This window comes from Trichechus manatus, unplaced genomic scaffold (assembly GCF_000243295.1).
Source record: "Trichechus manatus latirostris isolate Lorelei unplaced genomic scaffold, TriManLat1.0 scaffold00003, whole genome shotgun sequence".
NCBI lineage: Eukaryota > Metazoa > Chordata > Mammalia > Sirenia > Trichechidae > Trichechus > Trichechus manatus.
The window spans coordinates 2514084-2539073 of record NW_004443939.1 but is presented as its reverse complement, the minus strand read 5'-3'; the positions used below and the strand labels follow the sequence as shown (position 1 = coordinate 2539073).

The 24990-nt window shown below is 41.1% G+C and overlaps 1 protein-coding gene across 1 annotated transcript in view; it reads left to right on the top strand.

Moving 5' to 3' along the window:
- Positions 1-1511: 1511 nt before the first annotated feature.
- DAB1 (DAB adaptor protein 1) overlaps positions 1512-24990 on the top strand; it is a 330881-nt gene continuing 307402 nt past the window's right edge. Inside the window, 1 exon segment of the mRNA XM_023730515.1 lies at positions 1512-1578. Within this exon segment, the coding sequence (XP_023586283.1) occupies positions 1512-1578 (67 nt within the window).

Sequence of the window (24990 nt, the reverse complement as noted above, 5' to 3'; positions counted from 1 at the left end):
ATCTGTAATTGTCACAGTTAAGAGGCTTGGAACGTTATTCGTTTTGAGCTGTAACTGGCATTTGAGGTCAGCCTTTTTAGAGTAAATGGTTTTGTATCTGTGAGATGAGCAAGGAATTGGCTACACAGTTAGAAGCGCTATTCCTGGTAGCTTTTTCTTAATATTCTTTAAAAATTGATAACTGGTGAAATGTTTATTTCCAGCTGAACTCTCAGATAAAACTATGAGATAGTCTCTGGGACTGACTTGACACAGAAATACATTCATTCAATTCAAATGAGATTGAAAAGGGATAATGTATGTGAAGCAGTAGCTGAGGGCATAGTGTATAGCAAGTGCATAGTAAATACTCGCTGTAATTGAAGTGGTTGTGTTATCATGATTATCCCTATTCTCTTCTTAGCGCAGTGTCTGAACTTAATAGTACCTAGTAGTGTGCAGTGCATATTTATCACAGAATGAATGAATGAACTGTGTGTCTGCCTGCTTCTTTTCTCTCCGTACGTTAAATGCTTGTCTGCTGTTATAGCTAGGGGGAAAAGCTGACATAAAAATTGGCTTGCTGGAAAGTTTCTCAGCCGCCATTTGTCACCTTACCCTTGGAGCCCAATTGTATGTCAACTCCATGTCCCCTGTGATGCCTGCCAGTGGGGGACAGACCACAGGTCACTTTTCTATGATCTGCTTTAGCTGCCAAGGCTCTGATCAAGCTTGGCTAATGGATGGGTGCCCTGCTGTTGGAAGCGTCTCCATGGGGCTGGTCAGAAAATATGCCTTTTCTGTATTTTCTGGGTGACATCTAGTGCTTGAAAATAAGAAACAGGAAAAATGGAGAGTTGGGTTTTGCTCGATTTTGAGTTACCTGGTTTGAGAAACAGTTTTGTGGATAGACCCTCATTCCCTTTGTTGTATGAAAAAAAAAAACAAAAAACAATTGTCATCAAGTTGATTCCAACTCATGTGACTCCACGAGTGCCTAGTAGAACTACTCCATAGGGTTTTCAAGGCTGTGACCTTTCGGAAGCAGATCATTAGCCCTTTCTTCCAAGGAATCTCTGAGGGGTTTGAACCGCCAATCTTTCAGTTAGTAGTCAGGCACTTAACCATTTGTGCCACCCAGGGACTCCTTTGCTGTGTGTGTGTGTGTGTGTGTGTGTATATATATATATATATTCGTTTTGCTAAAAGTTTTCCTTTACTGAATATTAAACCTTGCCAATTGCTTCCTGAAATCATATGAGCTGTTTGTACACGGAGACCAGGGTTTCCCTGTTTTTGTATGTCTGTTTGCAGGTTTAGTACCCCCCCACCCCCCTCATTTCAGCTTAACTTCAAGGGGCAATTATTCTGAATTTTTTCTTCTCTTGGTTTACAGCCCTCGAAAGGATTAAATGAAATGAGCCGCCTGGGGAGTCGTTTCTGAAGGGAGGAGTCGTTCTCTTGGAGAGGAGTCCTCCATGAGCCTGGCCGAGGCCCGGGATCTGTGTAAAGTGGTCTAAGGATTTAGTAGGATGTCAACTGAGACAGAACTTCAAGTAGCTGTGAAAACCAGCACCAAGAAAGACTCCAGAAAGAAAGGTAGGGCTGGGTTTTCTCCCTTGTTTATGGCTACTTTTTTGTTTAGAAATGAGTTCTTTATCTCTGGAATAAGATGAAGAACAATCTTTATGATTGCATATATATTTTTAGTAGCCACCAGCATTATTTGTGTTTTTATTTGTTTGTTTGGTACTCATAGTATAATACTTTAACGGCTGTCCATTTTTCTCTAGGTAAAATCCAAAATTATTTTCATGATATACAGAGCCCCTTCGGATATGCCTTCTCTCCATCCTTCCAGTCATATCTCTGCCTGAGCACGCCCCATCCCCACCCCGGTTTACCCTCCAGGCCTTCTGTGCACTGGAGTTCACTACCAGTAGTTCTCAAACTCTGGCAGCACCAGAATCACCCAGGGGGTGTATTAAAGCACAGCTGTCTGGGCCCACCTCCAAACTTTCTGATTCTGTGCATCTTGAAGGGGTCTGAGTATTTGCATTTCTAACACCATCCCAGGTGACGATGTTGCTGGTCCAGGGACCACACTTGAGAACCGCTGGACTGTTAACTCAGCCTGAAAGCCTTTCATTCTTCTCATTCTCCCCTTTCTTTGGAGGCTGACTTCTGCCTATTCATCATGTTTGAATTTAGTGAACCCTTCTGGAGGAGCCTTTCCTTACTCCCAAAATTGGGTTCAATGTGTCTGTCTGTTTTGTTTCACTAGCACATTGCTGGTGTCTCACTGTATTCCAACGTTTCCTCTGTTATTAGTGGTCAGCTGTACTGTAGACTCCTTTGGAGCTGGACCTCTTGTTCACCCTTTAACTCCCAACACTTAGAAAGTGCTTGACATAGATGAAATGTTCAACCATCTGGTAGTGAAGGCTGGCATGTGTAGTGGGATAATAAAGTAATTCTACTGCATATTATGTTTTTTGAGGAATTCGGTCTCATGGCTTTTCAGTAAGTTTGTTGCCCTGTTGCAATTAGATTTAAGCAGCTTCTTGCTTTCTGCATGCATGTGTGCATGCGTGTGTGTGTGTGTGTGTGTGTGTGTGTGTGTTTTCTCTCAGTGGTTTTCAGCTCTTTTCCTTTTCTTCTCAGCTGCATGGAAGGAGATTATTAGAGCTTTCTTTTAGGTTCTGGAATCTGTCAGTGTGGGCTTGTAAACCGGGGTGCCCTTGATTGTTGTGTATGGACGGTGATTTTTTACCAGACATGCCATGCCTGCCCAGTCATGTATTGTGATGGTATTTGTCTGACACTCTATAGGAATCGAGGGACATAAATGTAATACATATGCAACTCTTCGACCACCAAAACCCCAGGAAGGACTATAAATGTTGCTTTAAATGTTTATTTGAAATACAAATATTTTGGAGGCAGTCTATTTTATTCCCTAAAATTTAATGTAAACCTTGTTTTTTATGCATCATGGTCTAAGGATAATAGAAGGAAAGCAAGTGGGTGAAAGAACAGGTCTTGGGAGAACAACAATATGGAAAAAAATTGATTGTGCAGCCTGGTATATACTAGAATTCAAATGCTTTTTCAATGGAAACTGAAAATTTACATTTTTACTTCAAATTTAACCTTTCCACTAAACTTGTGCTCTTGAATGCTTAATGCATTAAGAATTGTATCCTAGTGCATATTTTTTCATTCTTAATTTTAACATGCAAAACCAGAAGCGTTCTGAAGCAAGGATTTAATTTTTCAGGACACTGCCTTGGTTAGGAATTTGGGAGTGTGAAGGGGACCCTTTTAGGACTTCATCATCTTCACATCCTAAGAAGCTCTCAAATTCAGCACAATACATATGAGAGTAGGATCTTCTGTTGTTGTTGTTAGGTGCCGTTGAGTCAGTTCCAACTCATTGAGACCCTGTTTACAACAGAATGAAACAGTGCCTGGTCCTGCACCATCCTCATAGTTGTTGCTGTTTGAACCCATTGTTGCAGCTACTGTGTCAATCTATCTCATCAAGGGTCTTCCTTTTTTTTTTGCTGATCCTTTACCAAGCATGATGTCCTTCTCCAGGGATTGGTCCCTCTTGGTAATGTGGCCAGAGTATGTGAGACGAAGTCTCACCATCCTCACTTCCAAGGAGTACTCTAGCTGTACTTCTTCCAAGACACGCTTGTTCGTCCTTCCGACAGTCCGTGGTGTCTTCAGTATTCTTTGCCAACACCATAATTCAAAGGCATCAGTTCTTCTTCAGTCTTATTTGTTGTCCAGCTTTCACATGCATATGAGGTGATTAAAAATACCACGGCTGGGATCAGGTACACCTTAGTCCTCAAGGTGACATCTTTGCTTTTCAGTGCTTTAAGGAGGTTTTCCTCTCCTATAAAATGTACATATTCCATGCAAACCTTCCAAGCCCCCTGTAAGGATAAATAATTGAAATAAGGGTAATGAAGCGATTAGTATAGTACCTGGCATTTATTAAGTGCTCAATAAACGTCACCTGTGTTCTTCCTCTTCTTGTTCATCCCCCTTTCCCTTCCCCCTTCTCTCCCTCTTTCCTTCCCTGTCATCTTCCTTCATTCCCCTCCTTTCTCCTGTTTTCTCTCTCTCTGCTCTTCATCTTCCCCTCTCCTCCTTTGCCTCTTCTTAATCTTCGTCATCATCATCACATTGTTTTTTCTCACTTTAGAACTGAGTACTCTTAAAATGCATGTGTCATTTGTCCCACAGCAAGAATTCACAATTGTCTGTACAATTATAAAAAGGGAAGGGAAAGAGATGAAACCACAGGGAGGAAATACACCCACGCACGCATGCACACGTGATGCAAAAATGTTGCTTAAATCTAGTTACCGTCTTTATTCTTGATGTACTCATCTGGAGCACGACAACAGTAAATCACACACATTAAAAAGAGAGAACATGCTGGTAGCAGAACTGATTTATTTCTTGTTCTTCATTTGTGACTGTGGAATAATAAGTATTTTATTAAATAAATGTTCCTAAGTAGGCCAAAATAAACATAATTATTAAAGGAAATAAAGCAATAAAATAAAATATATTTCTCTTTAATCTTGAATATATAATGCTTTTAAACTGTCTTACTGTTTCTTTCTCTCTCTCCTCTTGGGTTTTCTATGTAGGAAACATAATCTACAAATAAGTTTCCTTCTTTCTCTCCAATTTTTAAGCACTTATTTCTTTTTCTTGGCTTATTGCATTGGCTAGGCTTGCCAGTGCAATGCTTAATGATAGTAGGTATCCTTAGCTTGTTCTTGAATAATAGAAATGCTTCTAAATTACGTTTTAGTGTGACAATTAAATTTTTAGTACATATTCTTTATTGTTGTCATTGTTAGTTGCCATTGAGTCAGTTTTGACAATGGTGACCCCATGTATGCAAAGTAGAACTGCTCCATAGGGTTTTTAGTCTGTGACCTTCTGAGGTGCCTCTAGGTGTGTTATGAACTCTCTTTTACTGATAATTTTCTAGAACATATTTTCTAAACTCTTGAATTTCCATGTTGAATTTTATCATATGCTTTTTCCTTGTTTGTTGAAATGACTATATATGTATTTTTCTCTCTTAATTTATATTGTGTTGGATTTCACTGATGGGTTTTCTAATCTTCATTCCTGGAGTAAACCCTAACTGATCATGATATATTGTTTTCTTCACATTGCTAGATTTGATTTGCTGACATTTTACTTAGGGTTTTGGTATCTATATTTATAAACATGATTGATTTATAACTTTTGTTGTCTGCTATGAGTCAGATTTGCATAATCTTATATAATGTTTTTGGAGGGAAGGAAAAACTGAATGTTTAGACCTCTTTCTGGAAACATTATTTCTTTTTTTTAGTAATTTCATTTAACGTCTTCTAAAAACCATATATGCTTCTTACTGAAAGTTAGAAAAGGCAAAATAAACATGCATGATCCTGTCAAACAAAAATAACCACAGTTAACATTCTAAATTATTTCCTTCTAGACTTTCTTTCTAGAATAATGTGTGGTTGAGATCATACTATTTATATAATTTTACATCCTACTTTGCTATTTGACATTATATCGTAAGTGCATTCTCATTATTACATATTATATAGACTAGAATAATTTTCGCACTTGGCAAGTTTTAGATGATTCATCTGGCAGATATTTTATTTCCTAAAAAGAACAAATACCTGACAACATGGGTCATCCATCCTGAGAAGAACGGCATAAAGAAAGTTAAGAGGCCTTTCAGACTTTCTCCAAAACTTACTGCCCTGTTCTTTAAGCAAGCTGTTGAAAGCTAGTCATACAGTTTCAAATACAAGTCACACAGAGGCATATTTCACTACAAAATGAGTTTCTAGACAGGCTGTTTATGAAACGTAACTAAAGTATTCATGGTTCAAACAAGGGATGGAAGTAGTGAGAAATAAAGTTGTTTTCTTCCTTTCATTTTTATTGGGTTGTGTCACAACACATCTATTCCAGGAGTGGAATTTGATGGAGCGCTGGATAAAGAAATATATATTTTCAGGTTTGTTACCTACCATCAAAGGAGGAGAATCAGTTGACACAATTGTTGTTATTTATGATCCTGGCATTCGGATGCTCAGTGGAAGACGATGGTAGAGGAATGGGTCCTAGGATGAGTAGGTGCAGACTTTTCTGGGGCTAGTGCCTGGAATTTTTCACTCAGCACCATCTGGCAGCTTATGGTAGTGGAGTAAGTACTGACTTTGGATCTGGCAGTCCTGGCTTTTAATTCTAACTCTTCTGCTTATCTGTTGTGTAAGCAGAGATAGGTTATTTAGCTTCTTTAAGCCTTATTTTACTTATCTTTAAGAGGGGCAGGTGACGATCATACTTCTGCTAATCATCAGAGACATCCCTGGGTGGCACAAATGATTAAGTGCTGGGCTACTACCTGAAAGGTTGGCAGTTTGAATCCACCCGGAAGCACTTCAGAAGAAAGGGCTGGCAATCGATTTCCAAAAGGTCACAGCCATTGAAAATTTTGTGGAGCACAGTTTTACTCTGACACATATGGAGTCGCCTTGAGTTGGAATCAACTTGATGGTAACTGGTTTTATTAAGTCCTTGATGGGATCCAGAAGTCAGCAGTTACCTGGTAGATGACTGTACTTTGGAGTCAGATCAAACTGCGTGTGAGTCCTGGCTCTGGAGATTTCTTAGAAAGATTTTATCTGTTTAGGCTAAAGAATGGTTTCAGTAATGCCATAGTCAGGGCCTGATCCCTTGATGGGCCAGTTAGCTCTGGAAAATAACCTTTGCTAATGGACTTAGCACTTAAAAGCTTACAAAGTGCTATCATATTCATTAACCCATTGGGCCCTCAAGGACCTTGGGAAATTAATTAAAAAAATAAAAATCTTTTAATCAGGTCCATGGTGTGGAGAGAGCTACTCTTTCACTGCTTCTCTCTGCTGCTCTTGTCCTGCAGGGAAGGCAGCCTGGGATCAGTCAGGACACCAAATTTAGATTCTGATCTCGGGCCCATCATTCACTGTTTGTGTAACTTTATGCAAGTTACTTCAGTCTTTGAGTTTCAGCTTTCTCATCCACTAAATGGAGGTAGAAATAAGATTTACTCGACCAAATTTTAAACATGGAAGAACTAAAATAAACAAAAATAAATAAAAACCTGTTGCTGGCAAGTCTGTTCTCACTCATGGTAACCCGGTGTGTTTCAGAGTAGAACTGTGCTTCATAGGGTTTTTATGGCTGTGACCTTGCAGAAGCAGATTGTCAGGCCTTTCTTCTGACGTACCTCTGGGTGAGTTTGAACCATCAACCTTCGATTGTAGTAGCTGAGTGCTTAACCATTCGTGCTGTCCACAGACATTAATTAATTAGTTCTTTTATCCAAAAACATATATCCAGTCCCTGCCATTAGTCTGGACTATTGTCAGTGTTCTTGGGGAGAGGTTCTGAGTCCAGTCCTTTCATGCTGAGGTAGAGGAACATCTTGCTGAGGGGAGCACCTTCTGATTTTATGTCTCATCTTTTTCTGCAGAAATCTATTGTTTCTCTACTTTGCCTGTTTTATTCATTCTCAACCTGTTACTTTTGATAAAATTTATAAGTTTTACTTTTACTCCAAATTTATTTTTATTAATTTAAATACTGAATTTTTATCCTGATGAAGAAAATTCTTATTAAAACTGTTTTCACTGCCTTCCATAGAAGCAAGTGAATTTTTGGTTGTAATAAACACAGATAACACAAACCAAAAAACCAAACCCATTGCTGTTGAGTCTATTTCAACTCATAGTGACCTTATAGGAAAGAGTAGAACTACGCCCTGGGCTTTCCAAGGAATGGCTGGTGGATTCAAACTGCCGACTTTTTGGTTAGCAGGTGAGCTCTTAACCACTACGCCAAATAACACAGTACCCTAAAAGTCAGTTGTCTTAGTTATCTAGTGCTTCTATAACAGAAATACCTTAAGTAGATGGCTTTAACAAACAGAAATTTATTCTCTCACAGTCTAGGAAGCTAAAAGTCCAAATCCAGGGTGCCAGCTCCAGAGGAAAGCTTTCTCTCTCTGTTAGCTCTGGAGGAAGGTTCTCATCATCAATCGTCCCCTGGTCTAGGGACTTCTCAGCACAGGGACCCTGGGTCCAAAGGACATGCTCCACTCCTGGCTCTTCTTTCTTGGTGGTAGGAGGTCCCTCTCATCTCTGCTTGCTTCTCTCCTTTATATTTCAAAAGAGATTTATTGAAGATATAACCAAATCCTGTAGATTGTGTCCTGACAAATTAACATAACTGCCTCTAATCATGCCTCATTAACATTATAGAGGTTAGGATTTATATCACATAAGAAAATTGCACCACATCACAAAATGGTTGACAGCCACACAATATTGGGAATCATGGCCTAGCCACATTGACACTCATTTTTTGGGGATGCAGTTAAATCCATAACATCAGTATACGTTGAAATATGAGTAAGTTCCCTAGAAGTTGAAGTACATAAAAGGTTGTAAGGGATCAGTGTTTAGTGTTTGGGAGAGCCTCATTCTCATAGATGAGTTCTCAGAAGAAATGACTTGCCCACACTCACACAGTTGGTCAGAGTAAGAGCCAGGTTTGGAATCCAGAAATGACTTCCAAGCCGGTTGGTATTCCTTCAACTTAATAGATTCCAAACAGCTTACCTTCTTAGGAATAACCCCACTGCATGTTAACACCCTGTTCTTTAAAATCAAGACTACTGGGAGGAGCCCATGCTTAGAATTAGAAACAGATTTTGAGTCAGGCTAAGGAAAGTTTCAACTTGTGTATCTTGGGCTAGCTACTTAATCTTTCTGAGCCTCAGTTTCCTCATCTGTAAAATGAGGATAATAGTATTACCCATCTCAAGGCGTTACAATGAGGATTGCAAGAGTTCACAAATATAAAACCCCAGCATAATATTCTGTACATGGAATCAATATAAAGAAACTTTCCCCTTCCTCTCTGCTTCCCAACTCTCCTACCTACACTGAGAGGCAGCACTTTTCTTAGTGCTGTAGGACATAAAGAGAGATAGAGGGACATGTAGTAATTAGCCAGTGAGGGAGGGAACTAATAGTTCATGTTAAACTGATGGTTGTTCTAAGAATAGCTGGGAGGATGGACAGGAAATACAAAGGAAAATGTGCCATGTTGTCAACCTGCAAACATTTATTGTTGTTAGGTGTCATTCAGTCACTTCAACTCATAGCGACCCTATGTACAACAGAACGAAACGCTGCCCGGTCCTGCACCACCGTCACAGTTGTTGCCATGATTGAGCCCATTGTTGCAGCCACTATCCCAGTCCATCTTGTTGAGGGTCTTCCTATTTTTTGCTGACCATCTACTTTACCAAGAATGATGTCCTTTTCCAAGGATTGGCCCTTCCTGATGACATGTCCCAAGTACATGAGACAAGTCTTGCCATCCTTGCTTCTAAGGAGCATTCTGGCTGTAGTTCTTCCAAGACAGATTTGTTCGTTCTTCTGGCAGTCCATGGTACATTTAATATTCTCATCCACACCATAATTCAAAGACATCAGTTCTTCTTTTGATCTTCCGTATTCATTGTCCAGCTTTCACGTGCATATGAAACAATTGAAAACACTATGGCTTGAGTCAGTTGCACCTTAGTTCTCAAGGTGACATCTTTGCTTTTTAACACTTTAAAGAGGTCTTTTGCAGCAGATTTTCCCAGTGTAATAAGTCCTTTGATTTCTTGACTTTTGCTTCTATGGGCATTGATTGTGGATCCAAGTAAAATGAAACCCTTGACAACTTCAGTGTTTTCTTTGTTTATCATGATGTTGCTTATTAGTCCAGTTGTGAGGATTTTTGTTTTCTTTATGTTGAGGCGTAATCTATACTGAAGGCTATAGTCTTTGATCTTCATCAGTAAGTGCTTCAAGTCCTCTTCAGTTTCAGCAAGCAAGGTCATGCCATCTGTGTATCACAGGTTGCTGATGCGTCTTTATGCAATCCTGATAGCTTGTTCTTCTTTATACAGTCCAGCTTCTCAGATTATTTGCTCAGTATACCAATTGAATAAGTATGGTGAAAGGATACTACCGTGATGCACACCTTTCCTGACTTTAAACCACGTAGTATCCCCTTGTTCTGTTTGAACGACTGCCTATTGGTCTATGTACAGTTTCTGCATGAGCACAATTAAGCTTTCTGGAATTCCCATTCTTCACAAGTTATCCATAATTTATTATGATCCACACAGTCAGTATCTTTGCATAGTTGGTAAAACACAGGTAAACATCTTTCTGGATTAATGATATTGTTTGACAATTTCCACATTCCATTGGATCATCTTTCTTTGGAATGGGCACATATATGTCTCTTCCAGTGGGTTGGCCAGGTGGCTGTCTTCCAAATTTCTTGGCATAGATGAGTAAGCGCTTCCAGTGTTGCATCCATTTTTGAAACATCTCAATTGGTATTCCATCAGTTCCTGAAGTGTTGTTTTTCACCATTGTCTTCAGTGCAGCTTGTACTTGTTCCTTCAGTACCGTCAGTTCTTGATTAGATACTACCTCCTGAGATGGTTGAACACTGACCAGTTCTTTTTGGTACAGTGACTCTGTGTATTCTTTCCATCTTCTTTTGATGCTTTCTGCATTGTTCAGTATTTTGCCCATAGAATTCTTCGGTATAGCTACTTAGGGCTTGAATTTTTTCTTCAGTTCTTTCAGCTCGAGAAATGCCAAACATGTTTTTCCCTTTTGGTTTTCTAACTCTAGATCTTTGCATATTTCATTATACTACTTAGTTTTCTCAGACCGCCCTTTGAAATCTTCTGTTTAGCTCTTTTACTTCATCATTTATTCCATTCGTTTTAGCTACTGTACATTCAAGAGCAAGTTTCAGATCTTCTAACATCCATTTTGGTCTTTTCTTACTGTCCTGTCTTTTTAATGACCTTTTGCTTTCTTCATGTATGATACCATCCCACAGCTCCTCTGGTCTTTGGTCATTAGTGTTCAGTACATCAAATCTGTTCTTGAGATGATCTCTGAATTCAGATAGGATATACTCAAGGTTGTACTTTGTCTCTCGTGGACTTATTTTAATTTTCTTCAGCTTCAGCTTGAACTTACATAGGAGCAGTTGATGGTGTGTTCCACAGTTGGCCCCTGGCATTGTTCTGACTGATGATATTGAGCTTCTGCATCATCTTTTTCCACAGACATAGTTGATTTGATTCCTATTATTCCATCCGGTGAGGTCTACATATATAGTCGCCATTCATGTTGTTGAAAAAGGTATTTCCAATGAAAAGGTCATTGGTCTTGTAAAATTCTATCACGCGATCTCTGGTGGTGTTTCTGTCACTATTTTCCAACTACTGATCTGTCTTCTTTGTTTCCAACTTTTCCATTCCAGTCACCAGTAATTATCAATGCATCTTGATTGCATGTCCAATCAATTTCAGACCGCAGAAGTTGGTAAAAATATTCAATTTCTTCATCTTTGGCATTAGTGGTTGGTGCATAAATTTGAACAATAGTCCTATTAACTGGTCTTCCTCATCGGCATATGGACATTATCCTATTAATGACAGTGTTGTACTTCAGGATAGATCTTGAAATGTTCTTTTTGACAATGAATGTGATGCCATTTCTCTTCCATTTGTTATTCTTGACGTAGTTGACCGTATGATTGTCTGATTCAAAATGGCCAGTACCAGTCCATTACAGCTCACTAATGCCTAGGATATCTATCTTCAATCTTTCCATTTCATTTTTGACAACTTCTGTTTATTATTTGCCATCATTTATTGTGTTCTTCCTGCATGCTAGCCATTTTATGTAACTTGTACCTAATGAGCCTAACTCTTACATCACCCAATTAAACACTAGAAAATAATGTTCAGAGGGATGAAGAGACTTGTCCAAGTTTGTGTGGCTTGTCTTCAGCTAGGTCTGCCCAGTGCTAAAGCCTGTGCTGTCTTTGCTGAATGTATTCTGTGTGTTTGGCCCTGTGACTTGGTGTTGAGTGGTTGGGGGGATGTGAACAAATTACAAAGGCTACACTTTTTTTGGAGGTGTATAGGAGTGGGGGAGGGTCAGGTTTAGAAGCAGATTAGCCACATGATGGAAATTTATGGCACCATTCTGTCTTGGCAGGGGTTCGAATCTTGGTAAGCTAATAGTTCTCGGCGGACTCTAACTGTGATTTGCAGGCTTTGGGAACTCAAAATCAAGCATTTAATTACCCTATGACATAAATTTCTCTGGGGTTGATCAGTGAAGCTCTTTAGCTGAAGGGTTTGGGAGGGAGGGAATACTGTTCTTGGGCCAGGAAGTTCAGTCCTTTATGGTGAGACTGATTATAGGATCATGCGATGTGTGGTAGAAACTGCCTTCTGCACCCAGTGTAATCACATGCTCTGGAATTTATTACAGGACACCTCCCTCACTGTGCTTATTCTCTGCAGGCACACTCATGTCTGGTTTAATTGGTAACTTAGTTCAGGACCTCATTCAAACTGGTTCCCTTAATCAGACTTTCTCCAGACCCTCCTTCACACCACAGCTTACCATTTTCCTACTTGCACTTGTTCTGTAACTTCAGCAGCAAACCCCATAGGACGACACACCAGGCATTCTGAAATCTGGTCCCTGTCTCCTCTCCTTTGCCTCCCCATAGCCTAAGCCGTGTTGAACTTCAAGTGTCAATATGCATCTCAGGGATTTTGTGTGTGCTGCACCCTTGAATCATCTTTCTCACCCTGTTCACCTGGCCAATCTCTGATCATCCTTCAAAACTCAGTTACTATTTAATTGGGCCATTATTCTTGACATTTTGAGCTTTCTAGCGTCCTCAATCAATTCATTACTGAGTTCCATCAATGTGACCTCCTGAATCTCTTGCAAATCCATTCATCGTTTCTCTCCTTGCTGCCCCTCTCCTAGCTCAGATGACCTTTGTCTCTCATCGGGATCATCCTAGCAGCCTCCTAAGTGGTCTTCATGTCTTCAGTCTTACCTATCTCTAAGGTATTCTCCACCTACTCACCAAAGGGAAGATCTAATCATGCCAAACCCTTGCTTAAAACCCTTCCTTACCTCCCACTGCCCTCAGGATAAAGTCCACATTGTTTATCATGGCTTCAAAGAGGCTCTGCCTGGTCTGACCCCTTCTTATCTTTGCAGTCACATCTCTCGCCACTTTCCCATAATAATACTCAGCTGAGTTAATTGCCATTTCCTAACCCTTCCATGTTCTTTTTCACATTTGGGGTTTTACACGTGCCTTTTCTCCACCCAGGAATACCTTTTTCTTTACTCTTTTCAAAGCTAGCTCTACTTACCCTTTAGTTTCATGTTAACCCATTGCCATCAAGTTGATTCTGACCCATAGCAACCATGTAAGACAGAGTAGAACTGCCCCACAGGGTTTCCAAGGAATGGCTAGTGGATTTGGACTGCCGATCTTTTGGCCAGCAGCTCTTAAACCACTGGGACACCAGGGCTACTTTAGTTTCACATTAGGTATCACTTTTTCCAGAAGCACTGCAGTGACACATTAAAACCCACCTATGTATCCCTCAATTGTGGTTCATGACTATCCTGCATGCTCTCTAAGTTTCTCATGTTTTCCCCATCATAATCTACTATTTCTAGTGATCTTTTACTCCTCTTTATTACTCACTAGGCTGGGAGTTCTTGAGAGCGGGGACTGTCTGTCTTGTTAACCACTTCTATCACCAAGCACAGTGTTGAAAGATGTAGGTATGCAGCAGTATTTGTTGAATTATTAAGTGAGTGAATGAATGATTTTAAGACTAAGAAAATCTCAGCCGATATCCGTGGATTTATGAGGAGCCCTATAGCACCCTATCCTTACTCAAATGTGGTAAGTCACACTTGCCACAGTTTTCCTGGAATTTCTTATACATTTCTCTGTCTTTGCCATTAGGTATGAGTTCCTAGCACAGTGCATGTCGCATGGTAGACACTCAGTAAATGTTCATTGAGTTAACTATCATAATTAATGGTAATTGTGTAGGAGCATATTTCACATAGGGAGAAGGAAATAAGAAAACACAGACATCTCCCCTAAGAGCTGGCTCTTGAGTTTCTTAATATGTGGCATTCAGAATTCCTACCATTCAGTGAGCTCCTTCTCCTTTTGTGATGTGTGTCCAATCATGTCTGGTGCTGTAATTTAGCGTGATGTGGGCCATATTGGTAGTAAGAGCTATACGATTTGCCATATTATTTCATCCCACTGCTTCATTAAGCTCAGTGTGCTGCCTCTGGCAGTGACTGGGCCTGAATTTTGATGTTTTGAAGAACAAAGCCCTTTGCATTACCCCTCCAAGCCCTTGATATCACTGTGAGTCAGGTAAGTGTACATTCCTTCTTGGGGCTGGAGAGTCTTCATCCTTGCAGATAATCAGTAAATGACCCAGAGCATGGGGTTTTATTATCCGTGTATGTTTGCTAAGCAGCCAATGTTCCCAGGTATGCTGGGATCTCAGCAATCTGCTTCAATTGCAACACAGCTTCTAGGGTGGTCAGAGTATGCATGCCATGAGGCTGAGTTTCTGCACTGCCCATCAGGTGAGCATACACAGAGAGGCTGGTGTGGAGGGGAAAGGAGCTAATGCCTGTTGTTCATGTGTCCATGCTGTCTCATTTAAGCCTGAAAACCTTTCGAAACAAGTCCCTGGGTGGTACCAGTGGTTAGTGCGCTCGACTGATAAACAAAAGGTTGGAGATTTGAGTCCACCCAGAGGGGCCTTGGAAGAAAGGCCTGACAATCTATTCTGAAAAATTAGCTATTGAAAACTCTGTGGGGCACAGTTCTACTCTGACACATGTGGGTTTGCCATGAGTTGACATCGAATTGATGGCAACTGGTTTATACCCATTTTACATGAGGGGGAGCTGCGGCTCAGAGAGGTGACCAGCTTGGCTGAGGTCATACAACTTATAAGTGAGGGACTCATTTGTCCTTCGAAATCTCTGATTCTAGAGCCCATCTATATCCTTAACACTGGGTTCAACTGCCCCCTACTGAATGGCATGGACTCTTATCAAATACCAAGTAATACGTACCCTGAAAGACAACTTCCTACATATTCCAGCAGTAGCACCTTTAGGTTGTGATGGCCTTGGCATGACAGCGGAATGATGGCAGAATATGTCAGGTACTTAGAAAGGGAGATCTCACCATTGGAGACAAGAGTGTCACATGATTGAGAAGAAAACATTCCCCTACTAAGAAGGGCTCCAGACTCTCTCTCTGTTTTCCAGATATGAAAAGGTAAAGAGGAGGTGACCTTGAAGGATTTAGACTGTGTATAAATCGAAATGTAAAATACATTCAAGGAAAGCATCATTTCTGGATCTTAATTTGGAACAAGCACCCCAGAAGTGCAGTCCAGTAACTATTTCAAAATGCCCTAATTCTCCAAATATTATTAGCAGCCCAGTTCACCTCCCAGTGGGCATCTTCACACCAGAAAAAATAATGATGATGCTGGTGATGAAGCTAGCTACTATCTGTTGGCAGTCACAAAAGACCAAGCAACGTGCTCAAGCCTTTGTATATATTTTCTTACTTAATCTTCCAAACAACCCTTTGAGGTAGCTGCTGCTTTGTTGTTGTTGTTGAGAATATTCTGCAAAACATGTATCGGTTCAACCGTTTCTACATGCAGTGACTGTTTTGTACAATTCAGTGACACTAATTACATTTTTCAAGTTGTGCAGCCATTCTCACCCTCCTTTGCTGAGTTGTTCCTTCCCCATTACCACACTCACTGCCCCTTAAGGTTGCTATCTAATCTTTTGAGTTCCTGTTGTCAGTTTGATCTCATATAGATAATTCTTAAAAGACCGTAATACTCAAGGCAGACATTTTTTACTAGTTAAGCTAAATTATGGTTTGGTTTAATAAGACTTTAGGGGATGTTTTTGGTTTAAGTTTTAAAGATTACCTCAGGGCAATAGTTTCAGGGGTTATTCCAGCCCCTAAGGCTCCAGAAGGCCCATGAGAATTTGAAGTTCTGTTCTGCATTTTCCCCCATTTGATCAGAAAGTTGGAGTGGTGAGACAAGGTCAATGCCATGGCCTGGAACCAGTGGTTGAACAGCCCTATAGTTCTCTTTCGTCCACTCAGTAAGTGTTACATGTGACTTATCTGCACCTGGCATATTCTGAACACACTGATCTGCTTGTCCCTCCCCAAGTGTGCATGAGTTTGCTTCAGCTTCCCTCTCAATGTTGAAGAAATCCCCTGTCCCTTTTCTGTCAGCACCCACCTGCTCGTCTGAGACCCACTATCATGATGCTCTTCATGGTTGGGTATGTGCTTACTCTGTGCCAGGCAGAAAAATACAGTATCTTTTAAAATTTTCACAAGAGAGGTGTAACGTTGATAATACTCCCATTTTGCAGACGAGGAAGCATACTCAGATAAGTTAAGAATATGTTTAAGGTTACTCAACATGTTAATGGAAGGACAGAATTTTTTATCTCAGGTCTAATTGTTCCAAAGCACAGGATCTTTCCATTAAACCGTGTAATTTTTCAGCAGCAGCAATCAAATAAAACTTCCATGAAGGCTCAATTCTGAGGGGTCAATTTTCTGTTGCAGAGTAGTAGCAGTCGAATCAATTTACCTTTACAAAGGATTTATATATCATCGTTGAAGATTCACTTTACTCAAATGTGGGATCATCGTCACTTGAGTCTTTCAACCTTCCCTGCCTGGCAGTACTGCTCTGGGGAGAACTTGCATCCCAATTGTTAAACCAGAGGCAAGAAAAGCCATGCAGGAACTTGCATTGGAGGAAGCCCAGCAGATGATGAATAGCAGACCTGAATCTTATCATGTATTTCAGGATGATGTACGGAACTGTTGGAAACTGCCTTTGACAAATGTGCACGGGAAGGGGAATTATCTCCAACAATGAAAAATGTTCTTATTATGTGATCCTAAAAAGGATCAGGACCCCTATCATTGGGATAATAATCATCGCTGTATCCCTTATTAACAGCGATATGGAAGCGTGTACTAAAGACACTGGACGTCATCTTGAAGTGGTGATGGATAGCCATGAGTTGTGGAATCAGGTTGGACTTATGAAAGGTAGCTTGATGCTTGATAGCAGGTCGGAAACGGGCACCTTGCTAAGGTTTCTTTTAGCCCTTGCTTCATGAGACTCTGCAAGACTTATTACTGCTATCTTAGCCAATACCCAGTGGCTTTTGGTAAGGCTGAGGCTGTGATTAAATAGTAGAAGGTATGTGATATAAGTTTGTAGGACATAAAGCTCTTTCCATAGGGAGAAGATGACTAATGTGCTGGGCATTTTAAATATTTAATCTCATTTTATTTTCACATTTCACATACATATGTGGAAACCTAGAGTCATATAGATTCAGTAACTCGCCCAAGGCAAGAAACTAGCAGAGTTAGGATTTAAAGAACCTAAGCAGTCTGATTTTAAAGTCTGTGTGCTTTGTAGGCCATAGTGGTTTTTAGTGAATAACCTCATAGGTGGAGTTCAAAATAGTGGAAAAAGAAATAATGGAATGCACATGTGAAAGCAACTAGTGGAGCCCTCAGCACATAGTATGTGTTCAAGACATGCTAGTCAAACCTAGAATTTTCAGCAAAAATTATTTCGTTAAAGGCTCTCTGATAATTATGGAGTGCTTTGAGCTCGTTCTTTCTTCTCTCCCTCCTCCCCTTCTACGACAAGAGAAGACTCAGCATGAATCCAATTCCCAAAATGTGGAGATTGATCCAGTCCCCACCGTCCCACTACGCAATCATTTTGGATACCAGTCACCCACATGGCACTCTTCTGTCTCTGCCCCTAGCCACCAGGGGCTAGGTCAGACCTTACAAGAGTACACCGTCCTTAGGTTTGTTAATTAGCTGGAAGGACTCACAGAACTCACGGAAGATATTATACTTACGACTACTGGTATAGTAAAAGGCTATAAATCAGGATCATCATAAGGAAGAGATGCATGGGCAAAGTCTGGCAGGGTTCCCAGTGCAGAAGTGCCGTGTCTCAGAGAGGGCACCTCACCCTCCCTTCACTGACCAGGAAGTTCTCTGAGCCTTAGTGTTCCAGGCTTTCATTGGCCAGCCCTACATGATAGGCTAAAGCATGCCTCCTGAGGATAATTGATATCGGCCTCCCAGGTGGGTCTTCTATGGTCTGGCCAGCCCCATTCATCAGCACAAATCCTCAGGAGTGGCCTGGATGTCTCAGATCAAGGCACCCGATTACTCCAAGTGTTATTTCTCAGGAACCAAAACAAATGCCACTTTACTTAGGGTGAAAGTAGGTCCTTTACCACATACCTTCCTCCCTCTTTTTTCCTCCCTTCCTTCCTTCCTTCCTTCCTTCCATTTTTTGAGCATTTTCTAAAACCAGGCAGAGTGCTGGCCATAGAGAAGATTGTGGACAAGCCCTTGGCCTAACTAATATGAAAGATAGACAACTACGAAGCAATTACAGTTCATTGCAGTAGAAATCACGTAGCAGAGATAACTAACTTTCCAAGGACTTCCAAGAGGTTGTGAGATTGTAATAAAAATTCTTGGAGTTCAGATTTTTTTCTAGTTCAATGAATGCTTTGTGAATTACCTCCTATTATTATAGACACTGTCCACCTATTGGATTTAAATCCCTATTTGTAAAAAATGTACCTAACCCTGTCCTCGAGTGCGAGGAAGACAAGCAGATCTGAAATCTTGATGGATCACAACTGGCTTCTCCTCTGCTAGAGTGAAAGCTCCTTCAAGTTATAAACATATCTTACTCATTTTGTATTATGCATAGGGCCAGGTACATGATATGTGCTCATTACGCAGTTGTTGAACAATAAAATAATACTATATTACTATATTTTTACGCAAATAATGTGTGCCTTCTATGTATGTTTGCCAACCACGCCCTCCCCCCACAAAGTATGTTCATAAGCACCACTATGTCAGTTATTCTTTTACATGTTGTTGTAAAAAAAAATTAACATAGTGTGCTTATGAACATACCTTGCAGGGGGAGGGCATGGTTGGCGAATGTAGAAGCTGCGTGTTATTTGCGTAAAGATAGGTGATTTTTTAGTCTTTGGCCTACATTTCTCTAAAGTCAGCAATTTATATTTCGTTAGTTTTCCTTTGGCATTTTAAAATAATGATTAGTGTGGCTTCTCTTCCTGCTCTCCAAGTTATGGATTGCAAATAGATTTTGTGTAATTTGCCAGTGCTGGTTAATTTTAATGGCTGCTGCTTGCAGTATGTGGAGGATTCTGAAGTCATGGCCTGGCTTTGAGTGGCAACAGTTAACACACAGTATATTTTCTTTCACTCTTTTTTGTCTGCATGTGAATCTGTGTGCACATAATCATGCAGACACGTACAGTGTCATTTGATCCTACTGTGTATTTAATTCTCCATTATTTTTTCACTGAACCTTTCAATTTAAGCTATTCCCAGGTTATTATAGACTTTTTGTAATTATCATTTCTAAAATTGCTAACTGCTCTCATTTTATTTGGCTTTTAATCACAAAACCTCTCTCCCAAGTCCATCATTGTTGCCGTTTTTCACTGGTCCATTCCAAATTTGCCAAATCTTGTTTAAGCTGTGGCAGGCGGAACCGCTTTTCGTAGTTGCTAGTTCATGCCTGTGTTCATCCTTGAACTGAGGCAGTGTTTATCTTCTGTCTTTTGTGACCAGGGGAGGATGCTAACTTGTTTTCCTGCAGCGAGAACAAACTGAGACTTTGGGGTAGGCTCCCTTTGTAAATGTGTCACTGTTGGGGACCACCACCCTAGTAAAGCCTGAGAATTAAGATTTGCCAGTGAGTGCCTTTGAGCTTGAGTGCTTTTCACAGTTCACATCTTTTAACCTCAGCTTATCAGCTCTAATCTGTTGTCCTAGAGCCTTGATTTTTTGGTTCATCTGTTTTAATGTGATGAAATGTAAAAATCGAGTTCAGTTTTGTCCCCTCATGATGACTTGAAGGGTTTTTAGCTGATAACCTACCCCCGCGTCTGTTAAGCGTTCGTATTTTAAATAGCCAAAAATACATTTTCCTGGTCTCTGTCATCAAGTGATTAGTGCAACTATTTAGTTCTGGTCATCTTTCCTATTCTTGGTAGATTTATTTTCTCTCCTTAGAATTCTACTGCTGCTGTCTGTGTCTGGGAGACTGGAGATGTCATTTAAACATTGCTTATTAGGATTCCATTATTTGTTTCTCATATACACTCAGCTAAATCAAAGAGTCAGGCAGTGTTTTTAAATTGCAAATTTAAATGACAATTTATAGACCAGGTCTACTGGAAATTTTCTGTCCTTGGCATCTATCATTGCTTGTGTGTATATAGTTTTATGTTCCCGCTCTCTCTCTTTTTATCTTCTTGAGAGCACAGCACACATATCCATCAGAAGGAACAGAACTGCTTGCAATCAAACAAAAAAATGCAATAAAGCTTCTTGAAAGGAAATGAAGACAAACGCCCAATACCTAGACCTTCCTTAAATATTAGTTCTCTTCCTCCTCCCCAACCTTCCCTGCCTCTTAAAGAGCAAACTTGCATTAGTCACTTAAAAAAAAAATGTTTAAGCCTATCATTTTGATTCAGATAAAATAAATATTCACTGAGGGCCTGGGATATGCCACATGGTTATCTCAGTTAACCTGCGTGGAAAACCAATAATGACACTACAATCATTAGTAATATTTATCGACCACCTACTATGCACCAGGCCCTGTTCTGTGTGCTTTCTTTGTCATAAATTATTTAAGGTGATAATGAATTAATTTCTAATAGAGGGAATAGAAACTCATGGGCAGTGGCTTACTCAGGGCCTCAAACTTTAATGAGTGAGGGAAATAGGATTTGTGTCCAAGCCTCTGACTTAGAACACTGTCTACCATGCTAACCTCTATTTTTATTTCTGTAAGAGAATTTGGGGTCTATTTAGTATCTCTGTTTTATCAGAATGATAGGTTGAAACGTATTCTCACTATGCCTTGCTGAGTTTTAATTTTTAGCAGACTGGGTTAGAAGGGGTGGCTTTAAACCTTGAAATCATCTTCTTTTATCGGTCCATTTTCTCTGGGATCAGAGTAGATTGGCAAAGCATTATGATCTTCCATTTCAAAGCTGAAGGATTATCCATCTCGATGGGCGAAATCATCTCTAAAATCCTTCTGAAGCCAGCTGCAGAGATTGGTACATTTCAGAAAATGCCTATAGTACCCAATACCTTCAGTGATGAAAATTAATAGGATAAAATTTGCATCTGGAAGGCCTACGTTTATGACTAGTCCCCCAGCATCTATCGTGTTAGACTTTTCCAATTTATAACAGGAGGTTGAAGTCTTCTTTCTGCTCAACCTTTTTGCCTGTTTACCAGGCTCCAATGGCAGCAATGAATGGAGGACTCAAGAGCTGGTGGGATTCCAATCAGACATAGGAGATGAGAACCATGGAGAGGTGAAAAGGCCTTCTTATGCCTGGGAGAGAAGATGGGGAGGGAGCCTGGGGAGGCTGGGAGAGCCATCAGGCCACGTTGTGGGTTTGACCTTGAGTGAAGGACAGAGGGAAGGAAAGAAAGGTTGGGGAGATCTTAGACGGCGGTGCAGTTCTAAGGAAAGTTCAGCAAGACCACTGGGGAGTCCTTGAGGCAAAGTCACTCATCAGAGGAGGAGCCCCATGTCTCCCAGTAATGGGCCTGCCTGAGTATCAGTCGTAGGCTGGGATAAGCCTGGGGTGAGAATGGCCTCAGTGCAAACATGGAGGTGGCTTCCTGACATAACGGCTGAGGCACTTGGTCATCTCCTTTCCCTGCAGTTGGAGGATGGTAAGACACATTCTCAATGCCCCTATATGCACCAGACTAGTACTCATAATACCTAAATACTACAAGTTCCTATGAGATGTCCCCTCTAATTTCTTCTGCTTGCTACAGCTTGGTGCAAACTAGCAGTTTAGATTTGCCACAGACAACAAAGATGGGCATATATGGGATAAAAAATGACGCTAATGGAAGTGGGGATCCTCGATTCTCTAGCCAGTTAATCCAGCAATCCCCAGAACACTTTCACCTTTCACAGCCTGCAGGGACTGAAAGAAAGGGGACAGAAAACAGCTACTAGGTTGATAGCCCAAGAAGGAAGCCCTCTTAGGACCTGGCTCTGTTCTTGCCACAACTCTTTTCTCCTCACAAACAGAAGGAGAATGCCCATTCCCCTTACCTTTACCCCTTAATTGCCAGGAAGGCTGTGAGTCATGTTTCTTGGACATCTTTCATGTGGCCAGCCTGCATAGATCTTATTTAAATAAGTTCCATTAGCCCTCACAACAACCAGTGAAGCAGGTGCCTTTAGGTTACCATCTAGTGACTGTGTTACTGTCCTCTGAATCACAAATCGATCGTTCATTTATTAAGCTGTGTGACCTCGGGCAACTTCTACATTCTCAAAGCCTCCATTTCCTTACCTGTAAAATGGGTGTGATAGTACCCATCTCTCAGGGTGATAACTGGGACCAAATGAAATCATATATGTAAGTGCCCAGCACAGTGTTTCGCATGTAGTGAAATGCTAGTTGGCTCCTGCTGTTATGATGAGAAGTCCAAAGCCCAGGTATTATGGCTGGTTCTTGGGACCCTAAAGTTTGTGGGAGATGGAATGTGCAAGTGTGTGTACGTGCACCCACTGCTGCCTGGCTTTGTGCTAGAGGTGGGGAAACTCCAGCTGCACCTTTCCTGCTTCCTAGAAGGTTACAGTTTAGCAATCCAGTGTTACTTGCTGGTACTTAAGCATACCATGCTACTCTATGGCTCACTTCTCAGCCTTGACCTTAGCCTTCCTCAGAATCTTTTGATTACTTGGAATAGAAGTCACTCATAAAAGAAGCAATACCGAAGGCTGGGAGATCTGAGGGCAGGAGACAGGCACTGAAAAGTCAAACACTGGCATTTCTCCCTCTTGCGTCTCCATAGCTATTTCTCTTTGCTTTTTTCAGACACTGCTTCTTACTCTACCCTGTCTGCACTCAGGCTTTCCTGCGTCACGGTGCTCAGGGCCAACTTTACTGGCTTCTCCATTCAACATCTCAGCTGCGCTGAGTCATTTACTAGGTCCCAATTCCAGATGCTGTGGAGACAGAATCTGCAAAGCACAGCGTAGTTCTGACGGTGGCTACTCCTGGTCTAATCTAGAGTCAGGGACATATGATGTGCCTGTAGTTGTGGGTTGTCTTGGTTATCTAGTGCTGCTACAGCAGAAATACCACAAGTTGGTGGCTTTAACAAACAGAAATTTATTCTCTCACAGTCTAGGGGGCTAGAAGTCCGAATTCAGGGTGCCAGCTCCAGGGGAAGGCTTCCTCCCTTTGTCAGCTCTAGGGGAAGGTCCTTGTCATCGATCTTGGTCAAGGAGCTTCTCAGTGCAGGAACCCTGGATCCAAAGGTTGTGCTATGCTCCCGGTGCTTGTTATTTGGTGGTTTGATGTCCACATGTCTTTCTGCTCATTTCTCTCTTTTATATCGCAAAAGAGATGGCTTAAAACACAACCTGATCTTGTAGGTTGAGTCTTGCCTCATTAACATAACTGCCTCTAATCCTCTGTCATTAACATCATACAGTTGGGATTTACAACACATAAGGTAATCACATCAGATGACAAAATGGCAGACAGTTACACAATACTGGGAATCATGGCCTAGCCAAGTCGACACACATTGTGGGAGGGGGGCCACACAGCTCAGTCCATAACATGGGTAAAGGGAGGGCAGCAGTATGCAAAGTAGTGAGGCATGAACTGAGCAGTCACAACTACCAAAAAGACTTAGCTTAGAAGCCACTTTCTCCAGGAAGCCTTCCCAGACCCAGCCAAACACAAGGAGCCTGGAATATACCAAACATGGTTATCTCAGTTAATCTGCATTGAAATCCAGTAATGACAATACTGTTATTAATAATATTGTGATGGCTAATATTTATTGAACATCTACAGTGCACTGGAAAGAGCTATGGTGGCACAACGGTTAAGCGCTCGGCTGCTAACTGAAAGTTTGGTGGTTTGAACCCGGCCAACGGCTCTGTGGGAGAAAGACCTAGTGATCTATCCCAGTAAAGACTGCAGCCTAGAAAACCCTATGTCTACATACTCTCTCATGTGGGTCCACTAAGAACAGCTTCACTCCTTACGCTTGCCTGTTACGGTGGCTCTCACAGTGTCCTGTACTTTCCTTATTCCCACATCTGTTCCATCCCAGACTGTGCTTCCTGAGGGCAGGGATGGGGTCCAATTTCACTTTGCAAACCCAGCTTGTAGCGCAAGCATGCCATATAGTGTGTTCTCAGTCCATGTTTGTGGAATTGAGTATCGTTAGGGAGATAGATAATACACTACAGAATGAGAAGCACCTCCCAGTGGCAACACAAAACAGTTGTCAGCCAAAAAAATCCCCCCACCCATACACACACCACCACCACCGCCAACACCACCAAGGCTCAGTAAACATTGGTTAGGATAGAAGCACAGCGTTTCATATTCAGTCATATTCTGTGCCTTTAATCCCAAACTCTTTTAGGTTTTGAATCTTAAAGAGCCTGCTGCAGCTACCCACTTAATAGCAATCCGGCACCCAGTGCATTAATGCCAATTAGCCTGGGAAAGATGAAAACTTCTGGGACTTAATGAGCTGAGCTGGCACCTGTTCACTCAGCATTTTAGCCTGCATCTTCTGAGCTGTTTAAACCAACTGGATGGTGGCAGGTTTAATCTTTGTGGGGAAAGGCTTACAGAGGCATTTTTACTTTAGCTTTTGGTTGACTGACCTGAAGATTGTTCAGGGAAAGTTTTCAGAAGCCCGGCCCTACCCTTTCCACATCCTCATCCCCACACCCACCCCAACGTAAAAACCAAACCAGTTGGCGTCAAGTGAATTCCAACTCAT